Source organism: Schistocerca nitens, chromosome 8 (genome assembly GCF_023898315.1).
Source record: "Schistocerca nitens isolate TAMUIC-IGC-003100 chromosome 8, iqSchNite1.1, whole genome shotgun sequence".
NCBI classification, from domain to species: domain Eukaryota; kingdom Metazoa; phylum Arthropoda; class Insecta; order Orthoptera; family Acrididae; genus Schistocerca; species Schistocerca nitens.
The window spans coordinates 461,735,010-461,754,129 of record NC_064621.1 but is presented as its reverse complement, the minus strand read 5'-3'; the positions used below and the strand labels follow the sequence as shown (position 1 = coordinate 461,754,129).

Here is a 19,120-nt window from a genome sequence, read left to right as displayed (position 1 = left end):
AACGTTGAGGCCTATGGGTCACGAGAACGTGGGATATATTTCGGGGAGAGTTCCCAGTTCAGAAAAACTGACGTTGGTAGGAAGGATCGAAATGGTGAAGGCTGTGATGCAGTCATTGAAGCTAAGCACATTGTGTTAAGCTGCAATGCAACTGGATAGTCAAATTGTCTCTTGACCACACTTTGTCAGTGGCCATTCACTTGGACATACAGCTTGTTGCCTGTCATTCCCATGTAGAAAACAGCACAGTGGTTGCAACATAGTTTGTAGATCACGACTGCATACCCGGGTAGCCTTGCCGTTGATGGGATAGGTGCTACCTATGACCAGGCTGTAGTAGTAGTAGTAGTAGTAGTAGTAGTAGTAGTAGTAGTAGTAGTTGTTGTTGTTGTTGTTGTGTTGATGTCGAGTGGGGGGGGGGGGGGAGATGTAGTATGGGGCAGGTCTTGAATCTAGGTCTAGTGCAGGGGTATGAGCCTTGAGGCAAGGGGTTGGGAATAGGGGTAGAGGAGGGATGGACAAGGATGTTATGTAGGTTCAGAGGGCGGTGGAATATCACTGTGGGAGGGGTGGGAAGAATAGTGAGTAGAATACTCCTCATATCCGGGGATGACATGAGAGAGGCGAAACCCTAGCAGAAAATGCGATTCAGATGCTGGATGGTACTGAGTCATGAGAGGAATGCTCCTCTGTGGCCAGACAGTGGGACACTTTGGTAGGTGGTGGGTGACTGGATATAAAAGGCATTAGGGATCCTGTTTCTGTACTATGTTGGGATGTTAACTTCAGTCTGAAGGCCTCAGCAAGACCCTCGGTATATTTGGAGATAGACGGCTCATCGCTACAGGTGCGACTGGCTTGGCTGTTTGGAAGGGACTCCTTGGTATGGAATGGATGGCATCTGTTGAAGTGAAGATGTTGCTCTCCTCAAACCTGTAAGCTATCCCAACCCCCCCCCCCCCCCCCTCTCTCTCTCTCTCTCTCTCTCTCTCTCTCTCTCTCTCTCTCTCTTTCTCTTTAACCCCACCACTCCCTGTGTTCCTACCTTGTACATGCGTCGCTAAGGCCATAAAGATAACCAGCCAGGACGCCCCATTGGGACCAGCTACTGTGTCCCCACTTAGAGAAGCTCTGCTATTGTCAACCAGTAGCTCAGTGTATTACCCATAACCTACCTTTTCATATAAAATACACCCTCCATTGACTCTCCACCGTTCCTGTTCCCGTACTACATGGCATCCTGCACATCATTATTGATACCGCTTCCCTCTACATTAACAGCCCTAATACTTTTGACCTTGCTGCTATTGATCACTACCTTTCCCATTGTCTGACTGACTCCAAACCAATAACCTTCTTCCTGGTCACCATGGGGTGTCCACATGGCACCATTCTATGCCAACCTATTCATGGTCTGTCCAGAGGAATCGTTCCTAACCACCCAGAATCCCAAACTTCTCACCTATTTTGGTTGCATGAATGATGTCTTTGTGATTTGGACTGAGGGTGAGGACATTCTATCCACCTTCCTCCAGAACCTCAACACCTTCTCCACCATTCACTTTATCTGGTCCTGCTCAACTCAGCAATCCACCGTCCTCATTGTTGACGCCCAACTAAAAGATGGTTACACCAGTACTTCCATCCATATCAAACCTACCAACCACCAACAATACTTCTACCCATTCCTTACCAAGAAGTCCCTTCAATACACCTAGCCAGTCATGGCAGTCGCACCTGGAGTGATGAGCAGTCCATCTCCAAATATACCAAGGGTCTTGCTGAGGCCTTCACAGACTAAAATTACCATTCCAACATAGTACAGAAACAGGGTCTCTAACAGTTTGTCTCTCCATTCACTCACCACCTCCCAAAGTACCACTGTCCTGCCACAGAGGACTCAGTACAAACCAGGACTGGAGCAACTGAATCGCATTCTCTGCCAGGGTTTCGACTCTTATCGATCCCTGATTTGAGGTGTCTCCTACCCACTATTCTTTCCACCACTCCCACAGTGGTATTCCACCACCCTCTGAAGCTACACAATATCCTTGTCCATCCCTACTCCACTCCTGCTCCAAACCCCTCGCCTCATGGCTCATATCCATGCACTAGACCTAGATGCAAGACCTGTGCTGTATTACATCTTCCAACAACCACCACCACCACCACCACCACCACCACCACCACCAACAACAACAACAACAACAACAATTCCAGTCTGGTCACAGCATCACCTATCCCATCAATGGCAAGGCTACCTGAGTAAGCAGTCATGATCTACAAGCTAAGCTTCAACCACTGTGTTGCTTTCTACAAGGGCAGGACAACCAACAAGCTTTCAGTCCATAAGAATGACCACTGACACAGTGTGGACAAGAGACGGCTGGACTATCCAGTTGCTGCCCAACACAGTGTGCTTAATTGTTGTGACTGCATCACAGCCTTCACCATCTCGATCCTTCCTACCAATGTCAGCTTTTCTGAATTGTGCAGATGGGAACTCTCCCTGAAATATATCCCATGTTCCCATAAGTGCAGGCCTCAATCTTTGCTAGTTCCTGTCCTTCACTCACCTATCCCCTTCCTTGCACCACTCCAGCACTATAAAGCTTTCTAATTCCACCAGTGCACCCACTATTCTTTCTCCCTTTCTGTACTTCCATTCTTTTCCATCCCCCCCCCCCTCCCTGAAACCTCCTGACTGCACCTAGTAGCTCTACCCTGTCTCCATCACATCCCTGCATGTTCCCGGAGTCAGTACTACACCCTGCCCTGCTACTGGCCCCATTCCCTGCCCCAGCCTCCTCTGTAACCCCCACCACCTATGGGTTACTTTTCTTCCTATCAGGCAAAGTTGCTCACAGTCCTGCCTCATTGGCCGGAGACATGGGTTGTGTGTGTGAGTTGTACTTACTTGAATGTGTGTATAGTTGTGCTTTAGAAGAAGGCCTTTTGACTGAAAGCGCTAATGTATAGCAGTCTTTTTTTTTGTTTTGTTTTGTTTTGCCTGTCTGCCAAACAACATCTCTACATGGTGAGTAGCAATGTATCCTTTTTATTATATTAGGTTGTGAATCCTTCATTTTTCTCTAGATACAAGAATGTATCACAGTGTTAGTGTTGTTGAGTCCAGAAGAAGGAAAGAAGCTAGAAATAAAACTGTAATTTATGTAATTTTTAGACAATTATTACAAGAGGGGAAATGTATGGAATGAAAGCAAAAAGATTTAGAAGTGGTTGGAAAGTTGAAGGAATTGATAGTATAAACAGAAAAGTGTTGCTGAGTAAGTGTATATGACCATAAATGTGTGAAATGAAATATGTGACCTTTAGCACATGAATTGGGGTTTGTAGAAAATTTATTAGTGGTAAGAACCAGGCATGTGGGAAGATGAAGAAGGAGAAAGTGTTCAAATCATATTAGCTGGAGCAATGTGTATAACAAAAACAGATTTCAACCCAGTTGTGTTGTGTTAATAGTATGTCAAATAGGTGGTTACTGGATGCAGATATGCAGTGAGGTAATCTATTAGGGAAATATTCAGATGAACTTGTTGAGGAACTGCATTCCGGCAATTCAAGAGTAATGGTCTGTAGTGTGTTTCTTTGTGAAGTTGTCGATTCAGCTGACTGTCATTTCTGAGGATCCCACTATGTGATTGGTAGGAGAAGATATATTCTCGACTGATGAGCCAAACTGAAAATTCTGTTTTTATGCTCAATATTTATCTACTCATGTAGTTGTCTTAATCAGGTGCTAGTCACTATCAGGTCTTCAACTGAACTTGTAAGACATTGTCTATAATATACCACAATTAATATCCATGCTAGACACCTGATGTAGCAGTCTGTTAGGACTTCTGATTCACATTTCTTTTCTGTCTCTTGATTTGACCTTCTTTGAAATTTTCATCCCTTTCTCTTCTTTCACTCTGATGGATAAAACAGCTTGTGATTCATTAATAGAGTGAGTGCTGTATCCCAGTTGTTACTTAAATTGAAATCGTATCCGTATTTGTTGGGTTTTAGATTTTGTGGAAACAGACAGTTAGAACAATCAAGGCGAGATGCAAGAAACATTAGTGACACATCCTATTGAAGCAGCCAAGAAAATAAGCCACTGCTGATCTCTGTGTGCAGTGTAACCATGAAATGAGGTATATAAGCTCAGTATTTTTATGCAAACTGAGTGTGATTTAAATGTCTATAGAAATAAGAGTTTGGGGATGAGGAATCAGTTCTCTTTGTTAGCTGCCAGTAAGGATGAATAGAAGCACACAGTGTCTATATTTCAGCACATAGTGGCTCATTTGCAAGTCATAGTTTGAAGGATGAAACTGCTTCTCCAGCATGAGAGTGGCATGGAGCCTTCCTTCCAGTTCCAGCTTCTCAGAGGTATACAGCTGGGAACTTGCTGCACATCATATGTTGGATTCCCATCAACCCCATGGCCTCATTTTAATTCCGTAACTTCTGTTATTGTGTATTTGTGCAATGCAGTGTAACCTAATAATGCTGTTTAGTTTTTCAGTATTGGTAGATTTATCATCTGCAAAGTGTACGATGTGTGTCTCAAAGTGCAGCCATCTGCATATAGTATTTGTACTTTTTTGTGGTTGCAAATTCTAGTTGTGGCCATTTGTGTTCAGCTGCAGTGTTCATATGTGTACTTTATCAAACAGTGAGTATGTTTGCTTGATATATATATTGATTTCTTGTTTGCCATCAGGTGCTGCAGTTTCCACACGCGGGAGGTATTTGACTATAGAAGAAAGACAAAGAAATCCAGGCTTACGTCCACTGTACCTCCACGTCCAGGCTTCTTCAAAAGAAGCTGTTGACTGTAAGTATTGCAAATGCAAATTGTTTTGAGTATATTGTTTACTTTAGAATATTTGGTTTTTACCTTTATGCACATATACTTGGGCTGCCAAAAGAACATCCCTGACAGCAAGCAGCTATGTTGCCACTCTACTAGGCAGCTGTTCGTTGTTGCACTGTCATTTGCCTGACTACCAGTGTCACACAGAAAATTGTAGAGCCGTTGCAGTGCCATGGTACTGATGCATAAAAACTGCTAATAACAATGTGGGAAAAGATACATTGCTACTTACTGTAAAAAAGACACTTTAAGTTGCAGACAGGCATTCTGGCATGAGCTGCCAGAGTTGGTGATCATGTGTGTGTGAGGAGGGCTTGCTTGTGTGTATGAATGGTGTATGTTTCCCTTTTGTTGATTAAAGCTGTGCCCAAAAGCTTTGTGTAAGTGTCTTTTAGTTGTACCTGTCTGCAACATAATGTGTCTTCTCTATGCAGTCTGCCTTTTCCTACATTGTTGCTATTCCATCATGGAGTTTCCATTGTTTAATTTTAAAACTGCCAATAGCCTTGAGGGATTGAAACATAATCTCTTCATAATTAAAAAGAATTTAAGATTAGGAAACACTTTTTGAGATAAAGTAGAGATTATGTTGTTTCAGTATTTCAGTACATATTTTAATAAATAAATGCATCTCTGACCTGCATCTCATGGACGAGGAGAGGGAACCACAGTCTTCAGTGAGTGTGTCATTATTAGCACAATTATGTCATGATTGCTATCTTTAGTCTTGCTGCTATCATACCCAAAGCTCCTGTAAGATGTGCCATGTATATGTGGCAGTATGATTCTGTGTTGTAGGAATAATGCTGTCCAGTGTCACACACACTAAAATTCTGATGTCTCTTATATTAAAATTTTTATTTCTGCCTGCAACATGTGATTTCACTTGAGCTCACACAACTTCTATTGCACTGAAATGGCAATGATATGGTGGAAGGCGCATGACACTACTACCATTTACTTCTCCAGTTTTGTTGATGTTGTAAGTGATATTATCTGATTTATGCTCTTTCACACTTTCCAGCATTTCTACTATTCTTATTTCTCTGTCAATGAATGTATACTGTTCTCCTCTAGTCAGTTCACTTTGTCACTCTTCCTGCTTCTGCATGTAAGGACTTTGTTAAACTGAACAGAGTGATGTGATGTATAATCAGATGTTATAACGGAGTTCTTTTCTGCATATGGAAGAAAAGAGTGAACGACCCACTCTTTAAATTTCGCTGCAGTCAACTCTTGGAAGTTCCCAAATTTCTTTGATGTAAACAACAAAGCAGTTGGAATAAATCCACTGATTGTTCCAGCATGTAAAAGAATGAACCAACTGCCTTTTCCAGCTGGAGCTTTTATTGTTTCTTGTGGAGTATCATCAGTCTTCGTAGTCAGTCTGGCTTGAATGATCAGCATTTACCCATATTTCATCCAGCCAAGCAGTTTAGTGAGGTTTGCACTTATAGATACTTCCTCAAAAACACAGCATCTCCAGGCAACAATATCCTTCTGTCCAAGCAGATCCCTTATTCCAGAAAACGTTTTTCCTAGGTACTCATATCCTCTGTAGTATGACTCAGAGGCTGGTTTTTCCTCTAAAAAGCAACTCACTATCTCATAGTAAGAAAGGCCAGCTTTTTCCAGATGGGAAATTCTTTCCACACGTAATAATCATGTATGTATGTCGTCACATTGTGTCCTCTTGAAAATTACCAGGTTTTGTTATTTTAGCAGCATACACTCTGGTTTTTCCTGACGTCGAAAGGACAGCATTTGGTTTCTGTAGGTCTTGAGCTCACTCCTCACTCGTTGTTTTCTTCACAGAGGTCGTTCCTATTTGCAGAGTTGTAGCTACTTTTTCGACAAAGTATGAGTGCTGCTGTTATCCTTTTCTTCTTCAAAATATTCTACAGTATACAAAAGAGCACGAGACTGTGACTGAGATTGTGCAAAAAGTATAGAAAATTACTCAGTTCTTTCAATTTGACACCCGTTATTGATTTTCCTACTCGGGTGGTAAAGGATAGCAGCTCACTGATAGATAACTTCTTTATAGACCAAGATAAGTTTAACCAGATAAATGCTCAGCCTGTTGAGAATGGTCTTTCTGATCATGGTGCACAGCTAGTTACAGTATATGACATTGCTCCATTCAGCAATACTAAACAGTCCTCCAAAGTAGTACGTTCAGTCAACGATTTAACAATTGCAAATTTCAGGGAAAGCCTGCAGCAGTTAGACTGGGATGAGGTGTACTGTGAACCTGATGCCAATTTAAAAAATAATTTATTTCATGACATTTTTGTAAATTCATTTGAAAACTGCTTCCCCAAGAAAATAGTTAAATATACTCGTAAGAAACCTTGCAACAAACCATGGCTTACTAAGGGTATAAAAATATCTAGTAACCGGAAAAGGGAAATGTATCTGACAGTAAGAAAGAGTAGTGACCCAGAAACTATCAAACATTATAAAAACTACTGTGTTATATTAAGAAAAGTTATTAAAAAATCCAGAAGTATGTGTATCATGTCTGAAATCAGCAACTCTGATAATAAAATTAAAACAATTTGGAATATTATTAAAAGAGAAACAGGTCAACCAAGAGCACAGGAAGACAGTATTACCACCAAATTGAATGAAAACTTTACGAACAAAAAGTCAGAAGTTGAAAATATTTTTAATAATCATTTTCTAAATGTTGTGGATATAGTAGGATCCAGGTGTTCATTAGAAGATGCTAGGCTGTTAATGGAAGAGGCCATACCTATGCAATTTGATACAATTGAAATCTCACCCTCTTCTCCCTCTGAAATTAGGAAAATAATAAACTTGCTTAGAAGCACAAACTCACATGGAATTGATGGCATTTCCAGCAAAATACTAAAAGCTTGTTCTCAACAGATAAGTAAGATTCTCAGCCACCTGTGTAATAGCTCTCTGGAACAGGGCATTTTCCCTGATAGACTGACATATGCTATTGTTATACCTTTTCATAAAAAGGGGGATAGATCTGATGTCAACAATTACCGTCCAATCTCCCTTCTAACAGCTTTATCCAAAATTTTTGAGAAAGTAATGTATTCAAGAGTAGCTTCACATATCTGTAAAAATGAAGTACTAACAAAATGTCAGTTTGGTTTCCAGAAAGGTTTTTCAACAGAAAATGCCATATATGCTTTCACCAATCAAATTTTGAATGATCTGAATAACCGAACACCACCCATTGGGATTTTTTGTGATCTCTCAAATGCTTTTGATTGTGTAAATCATGAAATTCTGCTAGACAAGCTCAAGTATTGTGGCATGAGTGGGACAGTGCACAAATGGTTTAATTCGTACCTAACTGGAAGAGTGCAGAAAGTTGAAATAAGTAGTTCTCATAATATGCAAAGATCAGCACATTCCTCAAACTGGGGAACTATCAATAATGGGGTTCCACAAGGGTCAGTCTTGGGTCCTTTGTTGTTCTTAATATATATTAATGACTTGCCATTCTATATTCATGAAGAGGCAAAGTTAGTTCTCTTTGCTGATGATACAAGTATAGTAATCACACCTGACAAACAAGAATTAACTGATGAAATTGTCAATACTGTCTTTCAGAAAATTACTAAGTGGTTCCTTGTAAACGGACTCTCACTGAATTTTGATAAGACACATACATACAATTCCGTACAGTGAATGGTATGACGCCATTAATAAATATAGACCTTAATCAGAAGCATATAGCTAAGGTAGAATATTCCAAATTTTTAGGTGTGTCCATTGATGAGAGATTAAATTGGAAGAAACACATTGATGATCTGCTGAAACGTTCAGCTACTTATGCAATAAGGGTCATTGCAAATTTTGGTGATAAACATCTTAGTAAATTAGCTTACTACGCCTATTTTCACTCATTGCTTTCATATGGCATCATATTTTGGGGTAATTCATCACTGAGGAATAAAGTATTTATTGCACAAAAGCGTGTAATCAGAATAATAGCTGTAGTCCACCCAAGATCATCCTGCAGACATTTATTTAAGGATCTAGGGATATTCACAGTAGCTTCTCAGTATATATACTCTCTTATGAAATTTGTTATTAACAACCAAACCCAATTCAAAAGTAGTAGCAGTGTGCATAACTACAATACTGGGAGAAAGGATGATCTTTACTATTCAAGATTAAATCTAACTTTGGCACTGAAAGGGGTGAATTATACTGGCACTAAAGTCTTTGGTCACTTACCAAATAGTATCAAAAGTCTGACAGATAACCAACAAGTATTTAAGAAGAAATTGAAAGAATTTCTTAATGACAACTCCTTCTACTCCATAGAGGAATTTTTAGATATAAATTAAAAAAAACAAAACAAAAAAAAGGTTGTTATATTAACTTAAGTATGTTGTTAAATTAACTTAATTATGTCAGGTATTGGAAAATTTGACTCGTTCCACATCATTACGAAATATCGTATTCATGATCCATGGAACTAGTATTAATCTAATCTAATATAACCACACCACTATACAGTAAAACCTCGAATTAATGAACCCGCTTTTAAGGATATCCTACTTTTAGCAAATATTTCTGTTGGTCCTGATGAAAATCCCATAAAAACAATGTTATTTCTCCTGCTTTTTATGAACACTACTTTAAGAAAAAGTCCACTTTCAAGGAATAAATATGAAACATTTTGCAAACCAAATTCAGATTTTTTCGTAGTTCTTAACATGTTTGAGTGAGTTTCTGATTTCTTTCCATTTCGTTTCCCACTGGTTGTACTTTTGTCATGTGATGCATTAAATGGTGATTGATTCAACTGGTGTAGATTGTAGTCAATAACTCAACTATCCTTGTAGCAATACCAGAAGATGTGTTGAAAGAATCGGAAATAGATTTCCATTGACTTAGGTCATATGATGTTACAGCGCAGTCACTGAGTCTGCAAAACACCAGAAGTGTAGTTGTTTGCTTACTGCAGTGCTGAAGTTATCAATTTTACTTTTGTGGAGTTATGGCTTGCAAACATTGAAAGCTTACAGTTCAGCAAAAGTTGACTATCATCCATGTTGTTGATGGCAATCCTAACATAAATATTTCTGACATGGCAATGAAATATGATTTATTGCCCTCTATGTGTGGCATATTAAAAAATGAGGAAGTGTTCCTACATGCTGATGCTAACAATACCTGTGGATCCAAAAAGGAGGAACATTCACAAGTTTACATTTAGTGATGTGGAAAATATCTTCTAATCTAGTTTCAAGGACAGAGGAGTGGAAGCATATCTATAAGTAGAAGCAGACTGCCAGAAAAGGTTCTGGAAATTTCTCTGAGGATTGACTTTGAAAATTTTGATGTACCAAACAGGTGGTTGAATTGTTTAAAAAAAAAAAAAAAAAAAAACCATAATCTGTCATTTCAGAGTGTAAGTTGGAGAGTGAGGCTCTGATCATAGAAAGTGTAAATTATTGGAAGGACATAGTTGCCTTCACTATTAATTCCCAGTGTTTCCAAAACATTAAAATACTACTTCGTACTTCAGAGCACAACAGCAGATGCTGGGGACATCAGAAATCTCTACAATTTTTTCAGCCATTTAGATGCCAAAATGGGTGCAGTAGGAAGGTATTATTATTGATCTCTGCCTTGTACACCTCAAGGAAACATAATTCCTGAGGAATGTAAATGTTGTGTTCCTTCAAACTGCACAAGTCATCGACAGCCTCTGAACCCGGGCATAATATGCTCTGTTAAAGCCAAATCCAGAGTAGCAGTTGTGCAGGAATCAATTTCATTCTTTGAGAGGAAGGAGGTGATGACACTTAGCCTTGTACATATGCATGTGTTTGTTGCTGCCTGGAATTCTGTAACTCAACAGACAGTGTTATATTGTTTCACAAAGAGTAGCTGTGGTACATTATTTGCAGCTGAACACAATGTTGTTTCAGAAGAAGAAGGAGAAGTAGCAAAACTAAAAAATGGAAACGTCATGTTGGAATATCAGCAATATAAGAAAAATATAGATTGCTACTCACCATAAAGATGATATGTTGAGTTTGCAGACAGGTCCAGTGAAAAAGAAACTTACACATTTTATGTTATTCCAGTCCGAGCTGCTGGAGATGGCGGCCATGTGTGCATGAGGTGTGCTTGCTTGTGTGAATGTAAGTGTGTGTGTGTGTGTGTGTGTGTGTGTGTGTGTGTGGTTGTTTTTCCTTTTCTGATGAAAGCTGTGGCTGAACACTAATGCGTAAGCGACTTTTCGTTGTACCTGTATATATCTCAGTGTGTCATCTACCTATTCTTTATATTGTTGGAGTAGCGGAACTGATATTTCTGAAAGTGCAACATTCCAGGATGTTGTTGCAATGATGATGTCCTGATTTCCATACCTAAGGTTGATGCAAGTGAAATGCTTATGAAGGAACACAGGTAGGAGCTGGCAGTGACAGTGAGGAAGAAGACATAGAAAGGAGGGTGCTGCCCCAAGTTTTGCTGTTGCTGTGTAAGGAATTGATACTTAATGTAGATGAATCAATTCGAACTTAATATCAACCAACTGTAGCGACTACTTCTTTCACTACAATATGCTGAAAGAATAAAACAAACAAGACTTCTTGATTTTTTAAATAAAGGATTTGGTCTGCAAGAGTTGTAACAATTGTATATTTACTGGATTTAAATTTGTAACTCAGGATATTGTTAATTTTGTAGTTAAATAGCTTGCTTGAATTGTGATTCTGGGTTACTCTTCCGTGAACTCAGGCAAAGCCCCCATTTAAGAAAAAAATATGTGGATCCCCAGAGATTCAGTCAAGGATTTCCAAAAGGCCTGTTTCCAACCCTAGCAATTGTTTGGATATCTTCATTTTGTATGTTATCCATTATTTTTTCTTTTGTGAGCAAGAATAGAGAAACTTCATTTTTGTTGCATCAGGGCAACTCTTTGCTGGTCCAGTAATTGTTATTGCCTATAATCTGTGTGTGCATACAGACAAAAAATACATTCTGTACAAGCTCATTTTGGAAGCTGCTGGATATTTTTCATCCAAGAATATCTGACAAGACTGATAACAGAATTTACAATCTATGAACGAACTGTGCTTTGACAGCTGGGTACCCGTATTTAGCAGTGACAAATTATGTTTGCAGTTGCACCCTTTTGCTAAGAAAGTTTTCATAAGATAAAGTCTGTTTACTCTATTGTGTTATATCAGTTACTACTATAGTTACTTTTAAACAAATGTGATGATAAGTTACCTGCTTATAATATGATGGATCTTTTTGCACCCACTGTCCAGGGCATTAGCCAGTCTGTCGCGGGGTGGTTGTCATGTACCCTCTTGGTTGTAGCTACCTGACAACACAGGGATCGCACTGCTCATGCCTGAGCTGCAAACACTCCAAGTATGCCAATGAGTAGATCCCCGTGTACCTGGAGCATTGGAACGCATGGCAATGGCCATCATGCAGGGCGGCACCTGTGGGGAGAGCCACTGATCGGGGTGGGTGGCATCAGGGTGGATGACCTGCAATGAAGTGGACCACGTTGTCTTTTGCTGGTGGATGAATGACCCCTGTGCTCTCTAAAAAAGGAAGGCTAAATTCCAGTGTCTAGAAGTATAGTCCCAAATTGTTTCCCTCCCTAGCTATCCAATGGCAGGAATGTAGTAGTACAGAAACAAGAGAGTCATAGTTGCCCCTAGGTTTGCATTAGAACTGGTGGGGACTCCTTTCTGACTTTCAGAGCCTCTATTTTTTGTTGACAACCTGGGGGATAAGTTTGGGGAAGTGGCGGTGCTGCCCAAAATATGAAATGGGTCAGTTCTGATTAAGTAGCATCCCAAGTTCAGTCACAGGTGTTGCTGGCCTGTGACGAGCTGGGTGATATTCCCATTTAGTCACTCTCCAAGAAAGCCTAAACATTATCCAGGGGATTATTTTTCATTGAGACCACCTATTGCAGCCAGACAATGAGCTACACACCAAATTAGATCGATGGGGTGTTCACTTCGTCCAGCGTGTCTATAGGGGACCAAAAGATAACATGGTTGCTACCGATGCCTTCGTCTTGGCCTTTGAGGATTATTCTTTACCTGGTATACCGATATGACGTCAAACCATACATCCGTCCCCCTATGCAGTGCTTTAAATGCTGGAAATTTGGCCACATGTCTTCCTGGTGCAATTCTAGTGCCACATGTAGAAATTGCGGACCTCCATTGTACCCGAATACTTCATGTACCTCTCCTCCCACCTGTGTTAGCCGTGAAGAGCACTACTGCCTCTGCTCATTGAACTGCACAGTTCTTCGAAAGGAGAGGAAAATTATTAAATAAAAGACCCTGGACAGTCTGACTTACCAAGAGGCAAAAAAGAAAAGAAATATGACTGTTGAACCCCGTTTCATTGATGTCATTCTATGCTGCAGCTATGACGTCGTCGTCCTCACTGGCAGCGGTAGTCTCTTCGTCTATGCCTCCTACAGTGGTCCCTCAGGGTTAACCCCCCCCCCTCCCCCCCCTCCCAGCTGGAGCAGCAACAGCCTTCTTTTTGGTTCCTCTCGCATGGAAGGGGTCGCTTGGGACTCTACCTTCCGAGATCTCTACCCGTGCCATAGTGGACACCAGTCAGTCCGTGGCTGAAATAGCCAAAACCTGCTGGTCAAAGAGCTTCATGCTTTTCATCTGTCCCTGGAGCTCCTTCAGAGAAGCCCTCCCAGCAAGCCCCTAAAGAGCAGTTAGAGGGCAGACAGACAAGGAAGAAGACTGTTAAGAAATGAGATACTTGTGACCACCACTCCCTACAGGTTCTGCATTAGACATCCCCTGAGGACCTTGATCTCGCCGATGCCTCAGAAGTGATGGTAATGGATACAACCACTCAGCTGATGGTTGCAGATAGCCCTCAAGTGTAAAATGCCTTTTTGGTCCCTTCATGCCTTCCCAGACTAAAGAAAGCATCATCACCCAGTGGAATTGCGGTGGTTTTCCCCCATCTGGCTGAGCTGCAACAACTCTTTAAGTATTACAACTGCATTCTGAAACCTGGTTTCTAGCAATCTGAACCCCTACCCTTTGTGGCAATCAGAGGTATTACAAAAATCATAATGACTGTAACAGTTTGGTAGGTGGCTTATGTATGTGTGTCCTTACCTCTGTCTATAGTGGACCTGTGCCCCTTCATACAGCTTTAGAAGCCGTGGTTGTCAGGATGAGGACAACACAGGAAATTACAATCTGCAATGTCTTTCCTCCAGATATTGAAGTACCACAAAATGTATTGGCTGCACTAATTTCTGAACTCTCCCACCTTTCCCATTTTTGGGTGATTTCAGTGACGATAGTCCTTTGTGGGCTGGAACCTAGATTACTGGCCATGGTAAAGATGTCGAGAATCTGCTAATTCAGCTCAACCTTTGCCTCCTAAATAGAGGTGCCCCCACTCATTTCAGTGTGGCACATGGCATATACTTGGCCAATGACCTTTCAGTTTGCAATCCTGGCTTTCTACCGTCTATACACTGGAGAGCTCACAATGACTTGTGTGGTTGTGACTACTTTCCGCTCTTCCTGTGCCTCTCCCATAGTCTCTCACCTGGACACTTGCCCAGAAGTGGCAACTTTGATGTGGTGATTCAGAATGTTACTATGATCGTTGTTTCTGTAGCTGAATCAACAATCCCTTGTTCCTCAAGTTTCCCCCAACGGAAGGTAGAGTCTTGGTGGGTGCTGGAAATTGCTGCGGCCATTAGAGATTGTAGGCAGGCCCTCCCAACATCATAAGCGGTGCCAATCAATGGAGCATCTCATTGCCTTCAAACGGCTTCGTGCCAGGGTCCGTCAGCTAATTAAAAGACAGTAGCAGGAGTGTTGGGAACAGTATGTCTCCACCATTGGAACATGAACCTCTCCTTCCCAGGTTTGGACTAATATCAGGCATCTTTACAGATATCAGAGTTCTGCAGGTATGCCTGGGATTTCCACACATGGAGCTGTGTATACTGACCCAGAAGCAATCGCAGAGCGTTTTGCTGAGCCTTATGAACGAACCTATGCGTTTGAGAATTGCCATCCTGCCTTTCGTACCCTAAAACAGCAGGTGGAACGACAACACTTACCTTTTAATACATGCCACCCTGAGCTATATAATATTCCATTCAGTGAGTGGGAATTTCTCAGTGCCCTTGAACATTGTCCTGGCACAGCCCCTGTGCCAGACCACATCCATCACGAAATGATTAAATATCTATGACTGGATTACCAGCACTACATCCTTGCCATCTTCAACCGCATCTGGAGTGATGGCGAATTCCCATCGCAGTGACGAGAAAGTATCATTGTTCCAGTGCTAAAATCTGGTAGTAAGACCTCACTAGACATGGGTAGCTTTCGTCCTATTAGCCTCACCAATATTCTATTCAAGCTGCTCGAACGTATGGTGAACCGGTGATTGTGGTGGCTTCTTTTGAGTCTCGTGGCCATCTAGCTCCATCCCATGGTGGTTTTCAGCAAGGTCGCTCCACCACTGACATCTTGGTATACCTGGAGTCTTCCATGCAAACGGCCTTTTTGCACCATCACCACCTTATTGCCATCTTTTTTGACTTGATGAAAGCATATGACCCCACTTGGCGACACTTCATCCTTTCTGCATTACACAACTGGGGTCTCCGGTGCCCGTTTCCAGTTTTTATGCAGAACTTTTTTTATCACTCTGCACTTTCAGAGTTCAAGTCAGTGCTTCACACAGTTCCCCTTGTATCCAAGAGAATGGGCTCCTGCAGAGCTCTGTATTGAGCGTCTCCCTCTTTTTATGAGCCATTAATGGTCTCGCAGCAGTTGAGGGGTCCTCGGTATCACCCTTCTTATAAGCTGATGACTCTTACATTTCCTTTTGCTCATCTACTACTGGTGTGGCTGAAAGTCAACTGCAGGGAGCTATATGAAAGGTGCAGTCATGGGCCCTCACCCACAGCTTTCAGTTTTCAGCTGCCAAGACTTGGGTCATGCACTTATGTCATCTTTGTACAGTTCACCTGCACCCACAACTTTTATCTTGATGACCATCTCCTTAATGTAGTGGACTCCTATTGCTCTTTAGAACTGATTTTCGAAGCCTGATTAACTTTGCTTCCCCATCTTCTTCAGCTTAAGCACAAGCGCTGGCAGCCTGTTAACATTCTTTGTTGCCTGAGCCACACTGACTGGGGTGCAGATCACCCTACACTGCTGCAGCTGTACAAAGCCCTTGTACAATCCCATCTTGACTATGGAAGCCTGGCGTGTGGTTTAGCATCGCCCTCAGAATTGCAGATGCTGGACCCTATACGCCACTGTGGAGTTTGACTTGTGATGGGACTTTTCCAAACAAACTCTGTGAACAACCTACTCGTGGAAGCTGGGCTTCCTCCATTGCAGATCTGACAACAATTGCTTGCCAATGAAACTGCACACATTCACAGCTTGCATAGACGGCCGAATCACCATCTCCTTTTCCCTAACATGGTGATCTATCTCCTGCAACTGTGGCCCAGATCATGGATTACAACTGCAGTCAGTGTCCAGTCCCTTTTCACTGAACTTGAGTCTTTCTGTCTACCACCTATCCTCCGGGTCCACTCAAGTACACCTCCATGGTGTCTACCAAGACCACAGCTTCATCTGGACCTATCATGAGCCCCAAAAGACTCAGTTCATCCTGCGGCCCTCTGCAACCTCTTCTTGTTGCATCCCAGGATTCAGAGGTAGTTTATACGGATGGCTCGATGGTTCATGGTCATGATGGGTTCACTTATGCTCATAGGACATACCAACTTGCACTTCTTGCCAGATAGCTGCAGTGTTTTCACTGCAGAGCTGGTGCCATCTCTCGCACATAGCCTTCCTGTGCTGGGGAGTTCTTCCTCATTTGTAGTGACTCCTTGAGCGCCTTGCAAGTTCTCGACCAGTGCTATCCTTGCCATCCTTTGGTAATGGCCGTCCAAGAGCCTGTTTATGTCCTCGAACATTGTGGATGGTCACTGGTCTGTATGGACCCTGGGATATGTCAGAATCTCGGGAAATAAACTTGCTAACATACTAACCAGAGAGGCTTCTTGTAAACTGAGTCTGGAGACTGGCATACTCGAATCTGATCTTCTATTGGTATTATGCTGCAAAGTTTTTGGGCTCTGGAATACAGACTTGACTTTCCTGAATAAGTTACATACGATAAAGGAGATGATGAATGTGTGGAGGTCCTCCATGCAAGTCTCTCTCCATTGGCCTTTGCCAGCTCTGCATCGGCTATACTTGGCTGACTCAGGGTCGCCTCCTACGTGGTGAGAACCCATGGGGAGAACCCACCTGAGTGTCGCTGCAGTTCATGTTTGACAGTGGTTCACATCTTGCTGGACTGTCCAAATTTAGCAGCCTAGAGACGAACATTTAATCTCCCTGACTCGCCCCCTTTGATTTTAGGTGACAATGCCTCAACGGCTAACATAGTTTTTAAGTTTTATCTGTGAAGGGGGGTTTTTAACACACTGTTTAGGGGTGGGTACCTTAGCCTCATCAGTCCCTCACCCTTTGTACATATAACTCTTCCTCACTCCCTCTGGTCTATCTGTTCAACTTGGTTTCGACTTGGTGTTCGTCTTTCCACCATCTGTGTTTCTCTTGCCTTGTGTCTTTAGGCTGGAGATTTTATTGTGTTGCAGAATGCCTGGCTCATTCTTTTTTGTTCTTGCAAACAGCCAGTCACGGATGTCTGCTATATTGTTTTAACACCTTCTACTGCTTTTTTTCCTTTTAGTTAATGGTTTCAATTTTGGCTTGATACTTACATTTTCTACTTCAGTGTGGTTACACACAGTTTTATGCATTTTGTTCCTTCGCCGGATTTTAGGTGATAGGATTCCGTTGGGGTATAGTTTTAATCTGAGACCTGTGTGACTAAGGAAAAAAGGTCTGATAACCTTGCAATTTAGTCCCTTTAATCTACAAACCAACCAACCAGCCAACCAATTCCGACAGCTCGGACTGTAATTGTTCTGGCCTGAGCTGCGTGAGGTATGCTTGCTTGTGTGTACAAATGGTGTGTGTTTCTCTTTTGCTGATGAAGGCTGTGGCCGAAAGCTTTATGTAAATGTCTTCTAATTGTACTTGTCTGCAATTTAGCAAGTCTACTTTATGGTAAGTGGCACTCTGTCTTTTTCTACATTTTTGATATTCATACCGGAGTTTCCATTGTTAGAGTAATTGAAGTTCATCATGTTGTGCTAACAGCGTGTTCTATCACAGAGAGGTCGATCATTGCTGCTCTCCATCACAGTTTGCAATAACGGTGCCATTTCTGAGGATGGAGAGCAGGGTAGTGGTCTTGCTCAACATCAGAGTTGGTACAACATAACTGCTTTTACAGGTTGCCCACCTCTAGGGTGGAATATGCTGCAGACAGGATTGGAGTAGGGTGTGATGGCCCTAGATGTTTCTTAATTTGTATGAGTGGTAGAAAACACTTTTGGGAAAGAAGAGGAGGATGTTCTTCATTTTAGGGCTTCATGAAAGGTAGCAGAAGCCTCGGTAAAAGTTGTTTTCCGGTCCAGTGTAATATTAACAAGACAGGGTTTGTAGCTGGACTGAAGAGGAGGTTGGAGAATGTGGGGTTTGCAGCATCAGGACAGTGTAGTCGGCAGGGATAATGTAGCTGTGCGCTATGTCTGAAAGCTCATCAAAATTTTGGCTTGTTTATGTGGCTGTTGACTACTCAGTGTCTCAACCATACAGTGATTGGTTACTGTTGCAGTATTTTTGTTACACATAAGACTTTCTTGTATCATTTCATAAAATATAAGAAATTCATCCATTATGAATAGGAGATGTGAGAGACAACTACCTTCTCGATTCTCATAGTCCATTCTGAACCAGTGCACAATTTGTCTTTTTGCATAATTGTACTCCTGTAGTGATGTTCTCAATCACTTTCTTGTGCCTCAAATATTCCAATATATTCTTACGTGGTACATGATCATGTGCTTTCTTGATGTTCGGAAAGAGTTAAAAGTATTTTATTTTTCTTCCAGTACTTCTTATAAAATTTGTGTCTAAAACAAGGTTGATAGGTGACCTAGGAGGTGTAACGTCATGTGAGTGTGGGGTCAACAGATTTTTGTATTCTGCGCCCAAGGATTGCCTTGCAGATTTTTAGGCAGTGCGAATGCAAATTTATACTATAGTAGTTCATGCATTTTTTCCCACCACCTTTTTT

General features: G+C 41.6%; 1 protein-coding gene across 6 annotated transcripts in view; it reads left to right on the top strand.

Annotated features, from left to right (window-relative positions):
- LOC126199369 (uncharacterized) overlaps window positions 1–19,120 on the top strand; it is a 329,457-nt gene that overhangs the window by 65,415 nt on the left and 244,922 nt on the right. For all 6 annotated transcript variants that reach the window (XM_049936271.1, XM_049936270.1, XM_049936269.1 and 3 more), the window contains one exon: window positions 4,733–4,846. Coding sequence is in view for 5 of the 6 variants with exons in the window: in XM_049936270.1 (XP_049792227.1) it covers window positions 4,733–4,846 (114 nt within the window). In the remaining variant the exon portion in view is untranslated. The remainder of the gene's footprint in view (window positions 1–4,732; window positions 4,847–19,120) is intronic.